The sequence below is a fragment of the Panicum hallii genome, chromosome 5, assembly GCF_002211085.1.
Source record: "Panicum hallii strain FIL2 chromosome 5, PHallii_v3.1, whole genome shotgun sequence".
NCBI classification, from domain to species: Eukaryota; Viridiplantae; Streptophyta; class Magnoliopsida; order Poales; family Poaceae; genus Panicum; species Panicum hallii.
The window spans coordinates 36,025,075-36,047,707 of record NC_038046.1 but is presented as its reverse complement, the minus strand read 5'-3'; the positions used below and the strand labels follow the sequence as shown (position 1 = coordinate 36,047,707).

Here is a 22,633-nt window from a genome sequence, read left to right as displayed (position 1 = left end):
CGACGTGACATACTAGTGGTGCCATTGTGACAAATATTTAAAAAAAACTCTATATCTTTTATCTTAACTCAATGTCCTCTCTCTCTTCTCCTCCCCTCCATCTCTCCTCTCCTCCCATCGGTCCTCCATTCGCCGCAAGGGACGGCCGGCGGTCTCGGTGCTCTACCCGCCGCCTCCCTCGTGCCCACCCTCTCTCCTCCCCTTCTATCTCTCTCCTCTTCTCCCCTCCTCATCTCCGCGACGCCGACCTAGCACTTGTGCCTGGTGGTGCCGGCAGGGGACGGACCTAGCGGAGCCGCCGCAGTCACACGTGCCCTGGGTTGCGGCGTCGCGGGCAAGGCAGCCGTCGCGCGGGCAAGACGGCTTCTTGCCAGGGCAGGAGGCGGGTGGACCCAGCGGGACGGCGGCGGGCACGCCGCTCTGGGTTGTGGCGGCATGGGCAAGGCGGCAGTCGCGCGCAGGCAAGGGGGCCTTCTTTGCCAGCAGCGGTATTGGCAAGGGAGCGGCAGCGGCGGCATTCGGAGGATCTTGCATCAGCTTCTAGGCGTCGGGCTGCGGGTTGACCTGGACGCCGGTGAAGAGGAACTTCCGGTCGCACTCGCTTTTCGCGACTGCCGGAGCAGGTGCTCCGGTCCCGCCGCCTACGGCACACCACCAGTGGACGTCGCCTAGGAAGAGGAGGAGGAGGAAACTTCGGCAATGGCAACGGCGGCGGCGGCGGGAGAAGCCACGGCGGGCACCGGCGGTGGTCGTTTCCCGGCCCTTACGGTCTCATGGGCGTGAGGCGGGGGCGAGCTAAGCTCAGTGCGCAAGGGGTGGGACGGGTCCACGAGGAGGGGAAGGGATGACGGCGAGTCCAGCAGGATGGGCTCAGCCACGCCGCCGCCCGCGGGCTAGCCGTGACCGCCTCCTCCGCGGCGCCAACGACGCCACCACCACCTCCGACGGCCCTGCTGCTGGGAGAGGAGGAAGGGAGGGGATGAGGGAGAGGAGTGGACCGGCCGGCCCGGCCACTGGCAGCTATGGCCTGGAGATTGGAGAGGGAGGGAGAGAGGTGAGCAATTGGGAGAAGATAAGATTATACAGGTGGGTTTTTGTAAATATTTACCACCGTGGCACCACGTGGCATGCCATGTCAGCTTTAATTACTCATATGGCGCGTTTGGATGGACCACTTAACACAGTTTAGAGATCTAAATTGACGATGTGAGAGTACAGATCTAGATGAAACTGCGAAATAAGTTTAGAGATTTGAAGTGCAATTTACTCCATGAGATACCCCTTCCAAGTCCTGTTATGCCCAGTCTTGAAGCACCGGTTGTCACGAACCGCTCCCATGCTAGCGCTGAAACACGACCTCGCTTCGCTTGCCTGTTTGGCCGCTGCCCAGGTGCCAGAGCCATATATATATAGTACGTCCTTTTGGGCGAATAGCTCCATCAGATGCCGAACCGCTAATGGCGTACACCTTGTCTATGGAATTCTTCCTGTGGAGCTGGAACATGTTCCGAACCTTCTGGACCTAAAGAGAGCCGACGGTCGAGGCCAGGACGGCATGCATGGCCCTCGCCAGTGGTGCTGCATTATTATAGTCGGATGCTAAAATACTGACAATCCTCTGGACCTACCTTTGAAGTTGGGATTGGACTCCTGATTGGCCTCCTCTTCGCCTCTCTCCCGAGACGCACTGCCTGCTGAAGCTGGTCATGGAGACTCGAAATCATGGACTTCCAAGTGGATTAGCAGCTCCAGCACCACACCTAGCCGGCAGTTGGCGCCTGTCCATGCTAGCGTCCAACCGCATCACCCGGTGCCTGCACGATGAGGAGGGATCGGCGACATGTCCGCATGCTGCCGGCATCCGTGAACAACACACTGTCAGGGGCATACGCTAGACCATGCGATTTCGCTTGACGGTAGAGGCGCTGGAACAGTTGCGGATGTGGAAGGAAGAAGAGCGGCTGCATTTTGATACTGATAACTTTATGTGCACTCCAAAGACTAGATAAAATCCTGAATCGTGATTTTTTTCCCCACGAACCAAGATCAAATAGGCCGTGCACACACACGAACCAAAACAAAGGATACTTTCTTCCTAATCCTAACGCACCCCAGAAGCTGTATAGTACACCCAAACCTGAATCTGAGTCAAACCCGATCGGGCAGGGTGCAGCTACGAGCTACAGAAGTAGATTAAAACATGTGACTATTATCCGGATTTTGATTACGATTCCAATTTACGGACCAAGAAATTATTGCTTGCTTTAAAAATAGGTAGAGATAGAAATAACAAAGTATAACCATTAGGGAAACATACACCACAAGGCACAGTTTGTTCATAAATTATTAAAAACGGAAATATAATACCCAACATATATTATGAGTTCAGTACATCAGAAGCATATATAGTGCTGAAACATGAAACATTATAGGCATTGACTATTATTTATGCTTGTTAACTCCCGAAAAGAAGATTGATGCTAACTTCTTTTACATGCCATTGCACTGAGCTCATCTCAATTTTAATCTTTGAAATATACTCATAACTCATTATGACCGATATGGCGATCAGGTTTTTGTGAGTTGAAGCGGTCTACTTAGTTCCCTTTTTCTTAGCTTTGCTATGATAGCTCTTGTGTCCACCAAACGCTTGTGCTGAGGAAAATTTAGCAGGGCAAATCTTGCACTCATATATATGGGCGCCTCTTTCATTTTTCATCATGGAGCTCGACATACTCTGCGCAATATTATCAGAAGCACCAACCGTTTCCCTCACTAGCACCTGCTGCTCCTTTGGCACCTCTGTAGGGTTCTCAAAAATCGGGCCAAGATCTAAACCTTCTATGGTGTTAAGGTGTGCATGGAGAACAGCAACAGGATCACCTTGAAGCAAGGATGTGATTGGTGGAGCCTCCATAGACATAATTGTCATATGATCAGAGAAATTGAGGTAATGACTTACAGGGGTTGTCAGAAAATTACGCTCGGATGAGAATGTTTGTTGCTGATTGATTGAGTTTGCAGTGAACCTGTCTTGGAATGGAATGGAGCTGACTGGGGTAACAGTGGTATGAACTGTGTGTGGAAAGAGCGATGACAGTGGGAGTTCCTCCGTGCAGTTTGGCAGTGTAGAATTATGATTCATTGGCATCTTGGATGGTTCTTGTGGTGCATGGAAAATAGACTGGATGGTAGGTTGGCTCTGCGATGATGGATCAACGATTGGCATTGCTGTTGTGCTTGCCAATGCTTCATGCAAGGGGGAAACTATGGGTTCATTGTTTGTTGAATTGATATCCGGAGGGGGATTCATGGTTTTTGGGAACTAGCTATGTATTGGAAATTACAGAACTATGCTAGAATATGCTTTCGATGAATACTCTGGACAGCTATTTATAGGGACCAAGAGAATCATCGTAATATTTCCCTTGTGTGCAAGCTGAATCTATAATATATATTGTCATAAACAATTGTGCCCATCAACTATATATAAGATATGCAAAATTAATGTGACTCATTGATTTACTCAATCTTTAAAGATTCTATTTGGAAATTCAAAACGTGTATGAGTTGTAGTTTGTATTGGCGGGTCTCTTAATTGAGGTTGTGCTCAAATCTTTTCGCGTCATGTAACCAATATTTTATTATTAATTTGTGATATTGAAGATACAACTATTGCTCTCATTTGGTAATTCATTAAATGCAAGATATGTTTGCCTTTAGATAATCATTCATGAATTCTTTAGCTAGAAGATATGATTTCTAAACATAAAAATGGTATCTTTCTACCATTGGTTATCGTTACTTGGACCGTGTGGCTAGCCATCCTTTTTAAATTATTATAGAATAAGAGAGAAATCATATCTTTTTCGCACACAACATTTAAATATCATATTGTCATTAACCTCTTTTTGTTGAAGCGCAGTTAGAACAGCCCCCTCCTTTCCATGACAGGTTATTTTACATGCATGGGCTAGAGGTGGGAAGCAGCGCCAAAGAAGCGAGGCTGGATAGCCAACAAATATAAGAAAACCAAAACCCAACAATTACAAGGAACCCAATAAAAAGAATATTTTGTGCCACAAAGAGAGGCATCTAAGGTTTAAGAGTGAAAACAAAATCAACAGTACAATTTCGTAAGTCCTAAAGGAAAATTAGCATAACTACGAACATAAATGTGCAACAACTTTACATTTCTTGCCATGTAACTTTAAAATGGTGTATCAGCAAATTGACATAACTGCAAATAGAAAATAAAAACATTTTCAGCTGCTAGGTAGATGTTAAGTGATAGATAGGAAATTTGTACAAAATTCAAAAGAAAGCCAAAGATTAGAGCACGACAATTGGTACAACCTGAACAATAAACTATAAAAGCAATTTGCAGGTACTTTGGTGCACCAATTCAAAACAATATAGCTCAAAAGAATGTAAAACATAATATTGTTATGAATTATTAATTTATGTGGATGTCCATAACCCCATACACCTTTAAAGCCACAACCTCCTACTTGAATGTTGTAACTCTTGTAGCATCAACTCTTCGAAGTCCATTGTTTAATTCACACTCTCATGTATGGCTATATATAGGAGAGCTTATGTATTGGAAATATAAAAACAAAAAAAAAGAGGAGACTTCATTTTATTTCCCTCTCAATTTGTTCTCCATAGTTTTGCATACCAATTCTTAATAATCAATAAACTATTTATTATATCATGTTATCAGCATGACTATCTCTAACAAAGACTATCAGGCATAAGTTTACTAAGTCGATTTTTGCCAAAGCTTGATTTTAAGGCTCTGGATATTTCTAGCAAGAATTACTTATCATGTGTGCTAGATGGTGAAACTCACTTGAAGGCTAATGGACTCGATGAAGCAATCAAAGGAAAAAAATAGTGCATCGACCCAAGATATAACACCCTACGTCCAAACTCTGCTTACAGCCCAGCACCTCACGTGGAATGATCCCACATACGCATAGCACCTATCTTACACTTTCATCCTTATTTTGTGTAAACGGGTTAATTCGGAGGTATTATGTTTGGAGCGATAAGGATTATAAGGTGCCCCCCCCCCCTAAACTTCAAACTGGTACTAAGCTACAACACCATAATCACAATTGGGCTACATGAAAAAACAGAAATTAGGTTGGGGTATTATATCCACCCCACCTTAAGGGCTTACACCCTTGGCAACTCACCACTTACCTAGTAGACACCAGGATCCCCTAGGTACATAGCCATGCCGTGGGACCAATCCACACGCACATGGTCATGTGTTGTGAAGGTTTATGCTCTAAATATCATCTGTAACACCCTGCTCAAGATCTGCTTGCGGCCATGCGCCTCACGTGAAACAAGCCCTCATACGAATACCACCTCCCTAACACATTCATCTGCTCTTCATGTAAAAGGGTTAACCTCGAGGTACTATGTTTGGAGCAATAAGCTTTATGTGATGGCCCTCACCTCCTTAATCTTCCAAGTTGGTACTAAGCCACCACACCACAACCATAACTGGACCATATGGGCTAACAACTACTACAACTAAGGGATATTGGACCCAATACAAGAAATCTGTTGATCTATGATGATAATTTTAAGATTACAAATTATAAGTTTATGATATTTTTAGCTGGAAACATTATAAAATATTGCATCCGAAAAAAATTAGTGATAAAATTATGAAACATCATAAAAAGTTGCCACCGATGGGAAACAGAAAATATCACTCACTACTATACAGAGGTTTTGTAATAAAATAAGGTATGCAAAAATGTCATAAACTGACCAAGGTCTCACATGTAAGTACATGGTGAAAAAAAAGAAGGGGATATAAAAATAAAATTGTTCCTCTGAAGGTTCGAATTTGTTAGCGATTGAATAAGAAGACTTAGTGCTAATGGGTAGTTTAGGATTGAGCTTGGTTCCCTCTACCTTGAAATATTTTATTATTGAAATAAGATAGGCTCTTCAGGGTCCCACATGTAAGTGTGAGCTGAGAAGGTGGCCATGATGGACCATTCTGGCATAGGTCCCCGTGGTGGCTCAATCCTATGGTGGCCCATGATGCTACAAATCTGGTGCTCCTCATGGCGGAGTGTCAACCCAGTTAGTAATGAGCAATTCAATATGTCTAATTTCATTCTGTCGTAAGGTATTTCAACATAAAGCAATTCCAACCTGCTTTATTTGAAACCTTAACAATGATTGTTTGGCAGATGGACATACGTTGGATAAACAATTATGCACATTTTACCCCTAAATATGATAACAGAGTCTATCTGAATCGGATTAGTCATAATCAAGGAGAGGTGTTAAAGCACACACATATAGGATTGGGATGGCAAGCACATACACTAGGTGTATCAATCATGGAGAAACATTTGATGAAGGGGTTGAGGATAATGCAATGTGCAAGATGATAGGGTTTAGGAAAATGCAATGGTGCAGGATCATGGTGTTGAGGATAATGCAATTGTGTAGGATGATGGGGTTTAGGAAAATGCAATTCCGTGGGATTGTAGGTTTGAGGAAAATGCACAACACAGTGCAGATGAAGGCATTGATGATAGACTTCCTGATATGACAGCCAATATGTGTGCTTTGAATGTGGTTGGTGAAGGAAAACTACTATAATATATAAACGTACGTTAAGGCGTAAGGTGGCTCCTGGATCTAGATATACAAAATTCATATTTATTGTGACATTACTTCATATCAAATCTGTCTATCAGATCAGCATTGTCGTATTTAATGTAATTGAGAAGGTATCATATATGTGATGCATTCTTGGAGGCATATGTCCTGGCATCTTATGATGAGGCAACGAAGTACATTAATGCTATTGTACTTGGCTATGATTCAATCCATGTTTGCAAGAGAAATTGTGTACCGTTTCACGGCAAGAAACTTTCCAAAGCTGATGTGTGCCCAGTGTATTGTGAAGCGGATTCAAGATGGAAAGATGTAGACAACATGAAGTGCATTGCGTACAAGGTATTCAGGCATTTTCTCTGATTCTAAGGCTGAAACTGATATTTATTTCACCGAGAACCACAAAGGATGCACAATGGAAAAAGTTAAAGTGAAAACCAGTGGACAATAGGCTGAGCCATCCAGCTAATGGTGCAACATGGAAAGACTCCGATAAAAACTGGCCGCAATTGCAGAAGATGCTAAGAACATTAGACTTGGCCTTGCGACCGATGGTTTCGATCCATTTGGCCACACGAGCAACTCATACAGTACATGGCCAGTATTTGTTGTGCCGTATAACATGCCACCATGGGTATATATGGAAAAATCAAACTAGGCTGAGTTCTCCATCAAAGGTTTTTGATGTGTTCTTGCAGCCTCTTGTTGATGAGCTATTGGAGCTTTGGAAGGGTGTTCATGCATTTGATTCTTCTAGTCATAAGGTCTTTGATTTGAATGTTGTAGTTATATTGTCGATACATGATTATCCAATATTGAGCACATTGGTAGGGCGAGTCATGGAAGGTTATTATTCTTATGTGAATTTGGACAAGAATCCTTGTCAAAGAGGTTCAAGAACAAGGTATCTTATATTGGGCATCATCATTTCATTCCAACTAACCATCCATGGACAAGAAACATGAAATAATTTAATGGTAACACTTCAAACCGTGAGAGCCTAGGGCAATTTACTACCAAATAGGTCCTACAACAACGGGAGAAGGTCAAGTTAAACAAGGAAAGCCTCCTCAAGGTCAGAAAAGGAAGTATGACGTGGAGCAGTGTTGGAGACGAAGGTTTTGTTTCGTTGACTTGCTGTATCGGACAAGTTTGGAGCTGCCACACAATCTGAATGTCATGCACATTGACAAAAATATATGCGAAAACCTTATTGGAACATTGCTAATAATAGCTTGGAAGACAATATACATGATTACTGCTAGGATTCATTTCGAAGAGATTGGTATAAGACCACATCTATACATGAAGAAGACTGAAGGAGAGTCATGCAAATTGCTAGAAGCTTCGTTTACAATGGGTAAATACAAACAGCAGGTGTTCCATGATTTTATATGTAAGGTGAAGTTCCCACATAGATATGCCTCTAACTTATTAAGATGTATTGCCGGATGTAAACTCAAAAGACTAAAAACTCATGATTGTCATATCCTACTCCAAGGGGTTTTATGGTTAAGGACATATATTCAGCCATTGCGGAAAGTAAGAACCTTCTTTTGGCAACTATTTTGCAAAACTCTAAAGTTAGATGTTTTGGACAAACTGAAAATAGATATCCCAATAATTTTGTGCAAGTTTGAGAAAATTTCCCTCCTACCTTCTTTGATGTTATGGTGCTCTTGGCTGTTCATTTAGCTACCTTCTTTGATGTTATGTACACTGAAGATTTTTATGAGAAACATGTCTAGTCCTGAAGGATCCATTGCAGAAGTATATGTTGCTAATGAGTACTTCACATTTTTGCGCAAGGTACTTAGTGGATGATGTTGAGACATGATTTAATCAGGAGGTCATGAAAATAGAGAATGTTGATTTGTTAGGAGAATATGATGTATCTTGTTTCTAGCATGGTGTAACTTTACTTGGAGCCCGGAAGCTTACATACATTGAAGCGGTTTACCGGAAGCTGGCTTGGCATATGCTAAACAATTATGAAGAGGTTGAGCTCATATCACATACATAATTGTGGCAGAACCAACCTGAATTATACCGGCTCAAGTACGTGAGTCCATTCCTGAGGGCTCCAACGTGCTTCAAACGGTATAATCCCTTGGCCTGTCGGGTAACGTCCCGATAAACCACCGAATACAGGATCAATAAGGTTACCTCACACGAAGGTGAGTCCAGAGATACAGTCACCATCATATTTTACATCACAGAGAATTACGTTACAAAAGTTTCCAACATTAGTGCAAAGTTTCAAATTTAGAGAAAACATTACAAACTGTTAAAGTTATGGTTTTTAGCAGCGGAAAACATACGCGATGATTTACAATACGTCATCAAGACGGATGTCATGCTAAGCCCAGGCACGACATCACTCGGTATCATCAGTGTTGGCCGGGAATGGATCCCATTCCACGGACCAATCTTCTGGAAGATCACAGGGCCAAGGCAGGGGAAGAGTAGGGTCTTCAAAGACATTACCTAAAAAACAAGTAACTAGCAAGACTGAGTATACTAGTACTCAGCAAGGCTTACCCGGGTTTGGGTATACTTTAGCCCGTAACTAGACTCATGAAGGCATTGTAGAGGCTTTGGGTTTATTTTCAGCTGAAAAGCAACAGAGAGTATAAACTATTTTCAAGTTTTAGCTTTCAGATTCTAGTTTGATTAGCCATTCTAGGTAAGCACCTATACTAAACAAGCAAGATATAGATTATCATCCATCAAGATTATTCCATCAACAGTTATACTTTTTACTCGATGTGGCAGAAGGAATAAGCAGTCTCAATCCTCGTAAGAGGCGGACGATCCGAATCGAATTTTAACCTTGCAAGGTAAACCTAACACACACGCTTGGAATACCAACAGGGCGTTCCGAAGCAACCGTTTCCCTCATATTCCGGGTTATGGATCGGGGCCACCACAAGCGACTGCAGGACCGTACGCACATCACTCGTGCAGGACATACATCTGTAGCGCGACTACAAAACCTGTATTCCTGTGTGCCATGCAGAACGTACTCCCACACGTCGGTGCGTGTAAACATAAAATAAAAGTCGAGTGGTGGAGACGCGTTCCATTCGCTGGGCCAATCGAGTACTAGGTTTACCGCTTACCATATTTTGCGGTATGTGGCTAGTACTTTCAAAATCTTAGCCACCACTACCACACATTTCGACCTTAAAGCTTTTATCAAAACAGACAAGGTAATCCTCAGGTCATGATACAGCACATGACCCTGTCCATCATCCTTATATTGGTTGCAGAATTGTAAACAAGCAACTCATATATCGCGTGAGTGACAGGAAATCACCCGACTTTTACCGGCCCTATTTAGCAGAGCATCTAAGCGATAAGGACTCAGGTACAATACATTGGATTCCTAAGATCTTATGCAACTAGGGTTTTATTTCAACTCCTAGACGTAATGCAAGATATATAATATAATAATGGAATTGTAATAGATTAAAATACTGGGATATGCACCGGGGCTTGCCTTTACTGGTGGGGCTGAAGTCAGGGATGTTAGTATTGTTGTCTTCCGAACTTTGGTTCGGGGCTTCCAATAATCCCTTGGTGACGTTCACTTGGTTTTCAGGAACATCCTCCGCAGACTTCTGGGAGATCTCGTAGGTACCGTTGCGGAAGTAGTCGTATCTACATGCAATGCAATATTACATTCAAAGTGTGCACATAAAACTATCTTACTTCACAATAAAGTTGCAATCCAACACTCATTTAACATACTACTCACATAACAACCAAAAGATCTGAGACTAAACTTAGATAGAGCTTTAAGAGGACATCTAATTAGAATCGGCTACTTGTTGAAGATTACAACAGAGCCGATTGGAAACAACAGAGGTTTATTCGATTGAAAGGTGCATCGGTTTCCTAATTGATCGATGAAAGCATCGATTACTTTAGCAGAGGGATGATTCCTAAAGCAACTATGTCTTAACTGAGATGTGCTTAAGTGTTATCCTAGGTAACTAGGTGTAGTTCTATCGGCTCGACTACGTCAGCACAACCATTGAGTGACGTACAACCGATTGGAGTGTGATTGAGGGTAGGTAACCGATAGGTATATAGCCGATCTCTCAGTCGATAAATCAACTGATAAAAGTGTGTGGATAAGGATGGGGAAACTAAGGATCAATCGGCCGTGTTTGACCGATATGGAAAAGCAACCAAAATCGGCTTGGGTCGGCCGATGGCAAGAACCTTAAGATCGTGTGTGCATCTCCGATACATCGACTATATGCAGTCGATGTAGAACAGAACAAAAGAACTGTATCGGCAGTAGCCAATACTAGAAAGGTAACAATCGTATCAGCTAACCAGCCGATGGTAGAAGTATCGACGGACAGCTGTTACACAGAAACATCATAGACTCAAAGAAAACGGATGCTAAGTGGCTCGGTTGATAACCTAACACTGAAGCATAGCAGTCGAGACGTCTTAGCTAAGCAGCAGATACATACAAACTAACAGGGATCCTTTTACGAAAAGGATCTTAAGGAGACGGCAATCAAGACAAGGACAAGGTCTGGATGGCAGGGATATGAGCGTTCGTGTGATGGATTAACTAATTATCACACTTCTCCACTTGAGACATACATCCTATAATCTATGCTCAGCTACAACGCATACATATCACAGAAGGTACAAATAAAGCATTCATTTCCTAATATTTAACCTAGATCACAAATCAAAGATTTCAATTCAAGATCATAACATAAAACTTGTAGATTTTGACCTAAGGATTCCAACAAAACTGATTTTGCATTTTTATGAACTTCTTACAAAATTCTATGAAATGTAGAAGTTCACGGATTTGAAATAAAGAAGACTCTGAAAATCTTACAGAAAACACCCTAGAACTTTCTAAATTAACACAATTAAGTCCCTAGTCCGGAAAAATAGATAACCGGAAGTTAACAATGATATTTCGGCAAAGGAGTCACCGGCATTAGGAAGATTCAGTGGATTAGGGCAAACCTTAGGGTGGCCTTGGTTATGAAGGAGAACACGCGGAAAGTAAATTCCCGCGGTGAATAGGATTGGCGACGATGAGATGTGCTCGACGATGATGAGATTCCGTAAAATAAAATACTTGCATAAAAGGACTTGTAATTTTATAAAATTACATAAATACCCTCATTTTCACCACTTTACCCAAAATTTTTACACACTTCAACACACACATTTCAAATGAAACTTTTGGATAAATAAATATATATTTTTACAAGGGATAAAATAAGAAAAACATGTTTGCAAAACCACCCTTCACTTATTTTGAAATTACCTCTTATCCAAATACATTTTGCAAAAACAACCCTAGGTTTTTCTGTAATTACAAAGATACCCCTTTTTACTTGCACTTTAAATTTTCAAAAGCTTCACATAACATACACAAGCTTTACACTAACAAACACATACTTCACACTAACAAATTATATACCTAGCTTACAGGTACATGAACTGTCACAATAATACGTTGGACACTTTAGAAATTTATATTTTAATGCTATTTTTGTCTAATTTTCATCCAACTATGGTTTTGCAGGCTATACATTGAAGAGTTAAAGTGGAAGATTTGTCCGAGACAATTATTGAGAATATTATTAAGGAAGAATTTGGCCAATGGTTTAAGTTGCATGTGAGTTTTCTTCTTTTAGCGAACAAACATTGATGAGACCACAGTCACGTGTATATAGTTGTTAACCACACATCATGGCTTGGTTGTACAGATTGAAAAGTTACCTGCTGCAGAGGTTAGAAAGACCTATATGAATTCTCAACTTTACTGACTTGTGAGGTCGAATATATTCAGGATGTCTTGTTGGCGGAGTCCGGTACCACACACTTGGCCAGTAGGAAAATCGAATGACACAAAAAAATAGAATGAAGCTTTAGGTTATCATAGTAGTGAGGCATTTTAATTTTACAATTGTCTTAAAGAGATTATTGAGCTATGGTATAAATCATTTGCAGGTGGCATGAATCGTATGTTGTTTTATTCTGTTGTGATTGGTATGATCAGGGAGGGCTGAAGAAAGAACTATGAATTAGAAAGGATGAGTACTTCACAAGCATCAAAACTGGAAGCCACGGGTACAAAAATGATCTTTTCATTTTAGTCGAATAAACAACCAAGGTGTTCCAGTTATTACCAAATACCATGCAAAAAGACACCTGTAGAGTGGTGCACAAATTTGAGCTCATGTATTCGTTGATCTTCAGTGAATCCGATGTGGTGGCACCACCCCGTGGCATGAGACTGGCATACTAAAATTCTGAAATTGACGAACGTAATGATGATGGTAATGGTTCAAAGGATCCGAGTCCTATAAGGGACGAGGAGGAAACTATCTTGCAATATGTTGATGAAGATGAAAATCCTAAAAAACCATCTATTATGCTTACTAATATTTAAGAACATCTACTAGAGAAAAAGGTACACAGTAAATAGAATCAAAGTGGATGGTGAATGCAATAAATTCTTACATGCTATGGCTACAGTATCCTATACAAAAAATCTTATATCGCGAGTAGAGGATGAAGCTGGGTATGATATCTATGATCATAAGCTACTCTGATTTGGACAGAATAGGGGTCCCCTCCAACCTGGTCATCAATTATAACCTCTCGGAACTCATAAACCTGAATGTCAATCTGTATTCTCTAATACAGCCATTCACAACAGATGAGATTGATAGATCAAGCTAATGCTTGCAAACATCACACTAGGTTCTAATGGTTTAATACAACATTTCTAAAAGCCTCCTGGAGCATTGTCAAAGAAGATTTTTACCAACTTTACCAAGATTTCTTTGATGGTAATATTAACTTGGAACCTATCAACCACTCTTTCTTGACTCTGGTGCCCATTGTGAACAATCTAGAGACAAATAATGAATTTAGACCTATATCATTGCTAAATTGTAGTGCAAGATCCTGACTGAAATACAAGCAGAAACATTACAATTGGTCATCCTAGAGTTATTACATAAGTATCATTATGGTTTCCTCATGTCCGGATCCATCTAGGACTATCTAGCCTAGTGCATTGAATATATTCATCAGTGCCATCAATTTTTAAGAGAGAAATCATAATTCCCAAATTAGAACGTGCCGATGCTTTTGATATTGTTGAGCATTCATCTATGATTGCGGTCATGGAACAAATGGGCTTTCTTAGCACATGGTGCTAAATGGAGTCCCTAGTGAACAGTTCAAATGTAAAAGGACAGTGAGACAGGGTGACTCTTTATTTCCACTATTATTTGTTCTAGCACCTAAACTATTACAGGTCATCATCGATAATATTCCAAGAAAATCATCTACGAGCACCTCTGCCACAGTTCCATGCTGATTTCCCTATCATCCAGTAATGATACACTTCTCATAATGCAAGGAGATAAGGCTCAACTAGTTCACCTCAAGAGTCTGTAGCACGCTTTTGCTGAGTTAATTGGTTTGAAGGTGAATTACAATAAATCATCCATGGTACCTATAAATGTGTCCCATGACATATTGCCAGCTTAGCTATAGCTTTTGGTTGCCAGATTGGAACAATGCCCTTCATATACCTTGGACTCCCTATGAGAACAACAAAGTCCCAATTAAGGATCTCTCTCCAATCATGGATTGAGTTGAAAGAAGACTCTTTGTTGTCTTACTCTGGTAGACTGGAAATGACCAACTCGATGATCATGCCAATTGCAACCTATGCTATGTGCACCATAAAGCTCCACAAGGGAGCCATTAAGAACATTGATCGTGCTAGAAAGCAATGTATATAGCATGGTAGTGTCACACCCTAAAATATTCAATTTTAGGATGTGAATATCTTTTACAATATGTTTCTCTATCAATAGGATTTTCCAACAATTTTAAAGATTTTTCTGGCAATTATTCTATTTATTTGGAAAGCTCTAAAATTCTTTTTCATGAGTCCCAAATATTTTATTTGGAATCCTCGTGTCCCAAATTACCTCCCAAGTTTCCTCGGAAATTTTTGGAATTCTTTCGGATACAGTTTTCTTGGTTTGAAATATTTATCTGGACTTTCCTCGGAAAATGTGTTCTGCAAAATATTTCTGTTTTGATTCTCATCGTAGTCGGACCGAGCCGTATCTTTGTTGTACATCCTTTTAACCTTATCCTCTCAGAATCTTTAAGATGTCCCATCGAGCTTCCGATCCTCTAATCGTTTTCCCCGATCAAGTCATGCTCGAAAATGACGCCTCGTGGCTCATCTTCAGTGTTTTTTCGACGATGTTCGATCACCGTCAGCTCCAACGACTCGGCCTGATCCTTTCCTTCTCTTTTCCGCACTCTCAAATAACTCATTCATGTTCAACCAGCACAGTTAGCTCGTTTTCATATCCGGTCCTCACCTGAACCTGTTTCGGCCCATAACCGAACTCGCTCGGCCATTCTCGTTTCCTCTTTCCATTACCTCTTCTATCCTCTCTATGTTCGTTAAATTATGGGACCCGCTGGTCAGCCCAAATCTCGCCTCCAGTGGCCAATCCGGACTCAAGAACGAGTCTTAGCCCCATGCGCCACCACGTCCTTGTCCTCGTCCGAGTATGAGCCCAGCCCGATATCTCCAGGTCTATTTAAACATGCCCTGCACCTTTCCTTCCCCGTAGCCTGTGCATCGCGTCTCTGTTGCCCACGTAGCCGGCCCTAGCCTCCCCCATGACTCCCTGCTGCTTGCACCCTTGCGACCTCTTTCTGCATCGCCCCGAGTTCCTGTAGCCAGTCGCTTGTTTCCCCTGATCCTTCTCTATGACATCACGGCCCCACCTGTCATTTCCTTTCCCCCGTTTCGTTTTCTATTCAGGCCCAACCCGTTTCATTTTCTGTTCAGGCCCAACCCGTACACGGGGAGAACTCGGACTCCCCATACACAGCACCCCTATAAAGGGCGAGCCAAAACCCTTAGGCCGCAGCATGATCTCCTGCTCGCAATCTTTTTCCTATGCAGCGCCGTCGCCCTAGCCCCTGCTACCCCACGCATCCTCCTCCTCCGCTCGTCTCTGCATAGCCGCCGCCGTGCCCCTATAGCGTGCCTTCCTCCTCGCGTTCCTGCACCCCCCAATGCCACCACTAGACATGCCGTCGCCCAGCCCCTGCAGGCCGCCTGCGCCGCGCCCTTCCCCGTGTCGCGCCTCACCCCGTCCCCCACCAGAACAGCACTACCTCCAGCCCCCAGCCGCGGCCTTCTCCCTGCACTTCCTGCACACCCTCGCTGCGCATGAGCAGAACCACCGCCCCGCCCAGTGCTGCCCCCTCTCTCTCCCGCATGCTCTATGCCCGTGTGTGTCACCTGAACGCCCTGCGCCCCCTGCCACCCGCAGGACCTTGATGCAGGATGCCGCCACTGAGACAAACAGAACAGCTGCCCATGAACAGAGCCACAGGTGCCTTTTCCTCCACGAAATTCGATCTCTACAATGCATCTCCACTGCAAGTAAGGCATGGAATCGAACCCCCTCCCTCTCCTCTTTCTTTTCCCCCACTTCCCGCGCTCTCCCATGGTCTAAATCGCTGCAATTTCGGCCGGCAGCAAGCTCCCGTGCAGCAGCCATGGAGGAACTCGAGATTTTGCAGTCCAGTCCGTGGAGAAAGATGTAATTTTCCTGTTCTTTCCTGTGTCTTGCAGATTTCGCAGAAAACCCCCTGGATCTATTGCATCTTTTCAATCCAGCCCCACCCGTCGTATTTTTTAGATCTAACCCTAAACTTTTCTGTATTCGCAAGCACTATTTTCTGAGTCTAGTAATTCTTTTCTGCTAACCCCTGAAAGCTATAGTTAATTACGTATACGTCCCTGCAATGCTGTTTCATGCATAGTTTCCGCGTTTTAAATCCGTTTCAATCCGTTCTTTTTGCTTTAGTCTTCTAAAACCCTAAGCTATCGTGTAGTAGTATTGTTGTACCGTAATTCCTTTTTTTTAAAATTAGATATCAATTTAATTTGAATAATATCCTCTCATCTAGTTTTCCGAAATAAAATCCAATTAAGTCTTTACTCCGATTTTCATAAATAATGTTAATTTGATTAATATCAACTTAAATGTATTTGTAATTTAATTTGTTAAGTTCAACTCGAATCATAAAGTTCGATGTTTAGATGCTCTCATCGGTTTCTTTCTAATTAATTATTTAATTTGGATAAATCGTGCATAGAGAATTATATATAAAATTTGACTAAGTTCTACTTCATTTTTATAACTGCAAATATAATATTAGTTAATTATAATTAGGGATATTTCTCTTTTATATCTTTTTACATTAGTTTTCTAAATTAAAATAAATAAATAAAATCCTATAGTTCTTTTATTCTTTTATAATATAAATCTCCCGATAGCTGTATCTTTTCAACCCTAGCTCCGTTTTTCGCGTTTATTTCATTCTCGTGACCGTAGCAACGAGCCCTATCGTTTTGTATGTTCTTTTAAATGCTTTCATATTGTTTGCTGTATTTGCTCTTAGTTATTCTTGTTTGTTTATTTGCTTGTATGCTTGGGCCCGATGCTTGTGTGACGTTAGAAGGAGCACGATCGAAGAGTTTTGAAGATTTAGAGTTTCAAGAACAAGAGTTGAAGACTCTGAGTAGAGATTCTCTAAAAGAAAGGCAAGTGTTTCCTTGATCATTCTTTTGTCCTAATAAACACAATAAATATAACTTTTTCTTTATATGCCTGCATGTGTCCTAATTTTGATGGATCCCAACTAAGGATATGCCTAGTCTTTATGATCATTCCTTGTCAACCTGGGTTTTACCTTTATGTTGGGTAGCTATCACTTAGTTGCGATAACTGGTTCTGGTTTAGGAATAATATATAACCATGATGACAACAATGATGATGTTATATCTGTTTTATCCATGTTCATGCTCTTGGTGATGTTAATCACAAGATTATATGTTTAATCAGAACATGGAGAACCACCCAGGAAAATAGTGCAACCACAATACTATATGGCTCTCATCTTGGCTAATTAATTAGAAACTCTAGCTTGTGATGATCTTACCGAAAGGGCAAGAGGGGAGTGCGTTGATAGGGTATAGCCCGGTCCTCTTGAGGCATATTGATATATGTGGTCCTTGGCTAAGGCATTTCCTCATTAGGGAGGGTTATGACCACTGCGGTCTGAAACCTTAGCGGATTGTCATAAGTTAGGGAATCTTTGTAAAGGCCTCGTAGTGTTTAAGAGGCTAGCTACCTCGGGCAAATCAGGAGATACGAATTGTGGGTAAAGTGTACAACCTCTGCAGAGTGAAAACTGGTATATCAGCCGTGCTCACGGTAAAGAGCGGCTTGGACCCTCACATGATTAATGAACTTGAAGATGAATTAAATCGTGAACCATGTTTATGGTTATGGTTATCGTGTACCATGTTTATGGTTATGGTTATGATTATGCTGTATCTCTCCTATCTCTTTTAATGTGTTTTGTATGAACTTATACCTTAGTAATCAGGTGCTAGTAAAACTTGACCAACTAAAATTGCTTATCGCAGTAAGCCAGTCAGCCTTTCCTTGATTTTGGCCTTCATGTTATATAATTCCCAACATTTGCTGAGTACCAACCATAACTGTACTCACGCTTGTTATAATTGCTGCTCAGAGGAGAAAGTGATGTGAAGTTTTTGAAGATGATGCTGAGTTTTAGGACTGCTCAACCCCCGGTCGATTGCCTGTGAAGTTTGGAGTCTTCGTTTTCAGGATAAGCTGTATTACTCTGATAATATTTATAATATTTAAATTCTCTTTTCGTTATATTGTTGCTGATTATTCACTAATTAAGTCACTATATGTATGGAACTTGATCCTGGCATATATATAGTTATGCATTCGGTTTTGTCCTTAAAAACCGGGTGTGATAGAGGTGGTATCAGAGCTGTGTCGACCGTAGGACGCTAGCCTAGATAGCAATGGTCGTTTTCTAAGATCTATTTTGACATAAAAGTCATAGTTTAACATATCCTTGACCCTCTCGATGTTTATTCCTAGTCTTTCTTCATTTATCTCATCCTTGATGTTGCTTTTATCTAACTCTATATCCTTTCTTTTATTCCCTTATTTCCATTGCTTTTATATCTCACAATTTCCTTGTCTACTTGTACCCTCAATGGCATTGGTTACCTTGTATCCTTTTGTTCCAATTTACCTCCTCCTTGATTTCAAGTTTGGCCACTTTGGAAATCCCCTTATCTTCTATTCCAAGTGGATTTATTTTTCTCCTCTTCTCTTGTTACAAACGCTAGATTGTCCGACCTTGTACCCCAAAGAATGGAAGTAATCGTCTACTACAAGAAGTCAAACTAGAGCAATTGAAAACTACATTGGACTCATAGACGTTTGACTCAAGAAGTCAATGCTCCACCAGACAAGCCGAGACAGATGCTTAACTCAAGAATGCCGAAGCTTTAGGATATGACCCATACTTAGGAGGTTTTCCTTTTTGGTTGTAAAACGCTAGTTTCGGTTGTTTGATAGTTTGTTTTGGTGTGCTTGTAATGCTTGTTGTTTTGCTCTTGACTGCTTAGACTCCTTGTTTTTGCTCGTGGATGTGTTGTGGGACTTGTGCCTGCAATGACATCATTTATCCCTTAGTTTTCTCAACCACGATATCTTCACGTTCCAAAGCATAAGCGAGTAGAAAAGACCCAAACCCAAATTCCATCTTTTTGTCTCAATACCCATCTTGTCATATCATTTTTCTCCTTGTCAGAAGCTCTTTTGCCTGATCTCTCCTTTCTACCTCTAGACTTTACGAACCTCTCGTCAATGCCGTCTTCTTGCTCCCTAGCGACAGTTAGCACAGAAGATCTAAATCCATTTTCTCTCTTTCTTGATACCCATCTTGTTACCTTGTCACCTCCTTTCAACCACAAGATTTTGTAAATCTCTCGTCAACCCCATCTGCTTGGAAGCATGTGAAGAAGACCCAATCATCTTCCCTCCTTTTCTTGTTACCCATCTTGCCATCCCGCCTTACCGCTTATTAAAAAAAAACTCTATGTTCTTTCTTCCCTTCCACTCACCAGTCCTTGTGAATCTCTCGTCAACGCCTTCTGCTCAATCCAGCTGAAAACAAGTGAAGATCCAAATCCCAAATTTTCTCTTTTCTCAACACCGACCTTATTATCTTGTCGCCACCTTGATGAAATCTTATTGCCACAACTCTCGTCTTTGCCACTAGCCCTTGCGAATCTCGGGACGAGATTCTGTTTAAGGGCGGTAGTTCTGTCACACCCTAAAATATTAAATTTTAGGATGTGAATATCTTTTACAATATGTTTATCTATCAATAGGATTTTCCGACAATTTTAAAGATTTTTCTGGCAATTATTCTATTTATCCCAGAGCTAGATCCATTTTTATTTGGAAAGCTCTAAAATTCTTTTTCATGAGTCCCAAATATTTTATTTGGAATCCTCGTGTCCCAAATTACCTCCCGAGTTTCCTCAGAAATTTTTGGAATTCTTCCGAATATAGTTTTCTTGGTTTGAAATATTTATCTGGACTTTTTAAGATTTATTTTAAACTTAAAAATATGTTCTGGAAATATTTCTATTTTGATTCTCATCGTAGTCGGACCGAGCCGTATCTTTGTTGTACATCCTTTTAACCTTATCCTCTTAGAATCTTCAAGATGTCCCATCAAGCTTCCGATCCTCTAACCGTTTTCCCCGATCAAGTCATGCTCGAAAATGACGCCTTGTGGCTCGTCTTCAGTGTTTTTTCGACGATGTTCGATCACCGTCAGCTCCAACGACTCGGCCTGATCCTTTCCTTCTCTTTTCCGCACTCTCGAATAACTCGTTCATGTTCAACCAGCACAGTCAGCTCGTTTTCATATCCGGTCCTCACCTGAACCTGTTTCGGCCCATAACCGAACTCGCTCGGCCATTCTCGTTTCCTCTTTCCGTTACCTCTTCTATCCTCTCTTTGTTTATTAAATTGTGGGACCTGCTGGTCAGCCCAAATCTAGCCTCCCGTGGCCAATCTGGACTCAAGAACAAGTCCTACCCCGATGCGCCACCACGTCCTTGTCCTCGTCCGAGTTTGAGCCCAGCCCGATATCTCCAAGTCTAATTAAACGTGCCCTGCACCTTTCCTTCCCCGTAGCCTCTGCATCTCGTCTCTGCTGCCCACGTAGCCGGCCCTAGCCTCCCCCACGACTCCCTGCTGCTTGCACCCTTGCGACCTCTTTCTGCATTGCCCTGAGTTCCTGCAGCTAGTCGCTCCTTTCCCCTAATCCTTCTCTATGACATCACAGCCCCACCTATCATTTCCTTTCCCCCTTTTCGTTTTCTGTTCAGGCCCAACCCGTTTTGTTCTCTATTCAGGCCCAACCCATGCACGGGGAGAACTCGGACTCCCCGCAGACAGCACCCCTATAAAGGGCGAGCCAAAACCCTCAGGCTGCAGCATGATGTCATGCTCGCAATCTTTTTCCTATGCAGCATCGTCGCCCTAGCCCCTGCTGCCCCACGCATCCTCCTCCTCTGCTCGTCTCTGCACAGCCACCGCCATGCCCCTGCAGCGTGCCTTCCTCCTCGTGTTCCTGCACCGCCCAGCGCCACCACCAGACGTGCCGTTGCCCAGCCCCTGCAGTCCGCCCTGCGCCGTACCCTTCCCCGTGTCGTGCCTCACCCCGTCCCCCACCAGAACAGCACTACCGCCTGCCCCTAGCCGCGGCCTTCTCCCTGCACTTCCTGCACGCCCTCGCTGCGCATGAGTAGAACCACCGCCCTGCCCAGTCCTGCCCGCTCTCTCTCCCGCATGCTCTGTGCCCATGTGCGTCACCTGAATGCCCTGCACCCCCTGCCGCTCGCAGGACCTTGCTGCAGGATGCCGCCAATGAGACTAAGAGAACAGCTGCCCATGAACAGAGCCGCAGGTGCCTTTTCCTCCACGAAATTCGATCTCTACAATGCATCTCCACTGCAGGTAAGGCAAGGAATCGAACCCCCTCCCTCTCCTCTTTCTTTTCCCCCACTTCCCACGCTCTCCCATGGTCTAAATCGCTGCAATTTCAGCTGGCAGCAAGCTTCCGTGCAGCAGCCGTGGAGGAACTCGAGATTTTGCAGTCCAGTCCCTGGAGAAAGATGTAATTTTCTTGTTCTTTCCTGTGTCTTGCAGATTTCATAGAAAACCCCTTGGAGTTCAATCCAGCCCCACCCGTGGTATTTTTCAGATCTAACCCTAAACTTTTCTGTATTCGCAAGCACTATTTTCTGAGTCTAGTAATTCTTTTCTGCTAACCCCTGAAAGCTATAGTTAATTGCGTATACGTCCCTGCAATGCTGATTCATGCATAGTTTCCTCGTTTTAAATCCGTTTTGATCCGTTCTTTTTGCGTTAGTCTTGTAAAACCCTAAGCTATCGTCTAGTAGTGTTGTTGTACAGTAATTTCTATTTTTAAAATTAGATATCAATTTAATTTGAATAATATCCTCTCATCTAGTTTTCCGAAATAAAATCCAATTAAGTCTTTACTCCGATTTTCATAACACTACAAGAATTCCTTTAATCTATGACAGATTTCCAATGACGTTTATCGGAAACGTCACAATCGGAGTAACATCTATGATGATTTATGAATTTTGTCACAGATTTACAAATAGCCCATACAACCTTCTATTTAGGCCCAGTTTTTATGACAAATTCTAAAAATTGTCACAGATTGCTAGTAAGGAAACGTCCCTCCCGCCGGCCCCTACTCCCCCCACCCCCCCCCCGCGCCGCCCCGCCTCCCCTGCTCCCCCCGCATTTTGCCACCCCCTGCTCCCCCCACCCCGCGCCGCCCCTGCTCCCCCCACCCCCGCGCCGCCGGCCCCTGCCCCTGCTCCCCCACCCCCGCGCCGCCCCGCCGCCCCCTGCTCCGCCCCCCCTGCGCCGCCCCGCCGCCCCCTGCTCCCCCCCCCCCCCACGTT

General features: G+C 42.7%; 1 protein-coding gene across 1 annotated transcript in view; it reads left to right on the top strand.

Moving 5' to 3' along the window:
• Positions 1–844: 844 nt before the first annotated feature.
• The window catches only part of LOC112892620, a 35,115-nt gene continuing 13,326 nt past the window's right edge, over positions 845–22,633 (top strand). The window contains exons 1-2 of the mRNA XM_025959753.1: positions 845–1,054; positions 7,359–7,506. Of these exons, the coding sequence (XP_025815538.1) occupies positions 845–1,054; positions 7,359–7,506 (358 nt within the window). The remainder of the gene's footprint in view (positions 1,055–7,358; positions 7,507–22,633) is intronic.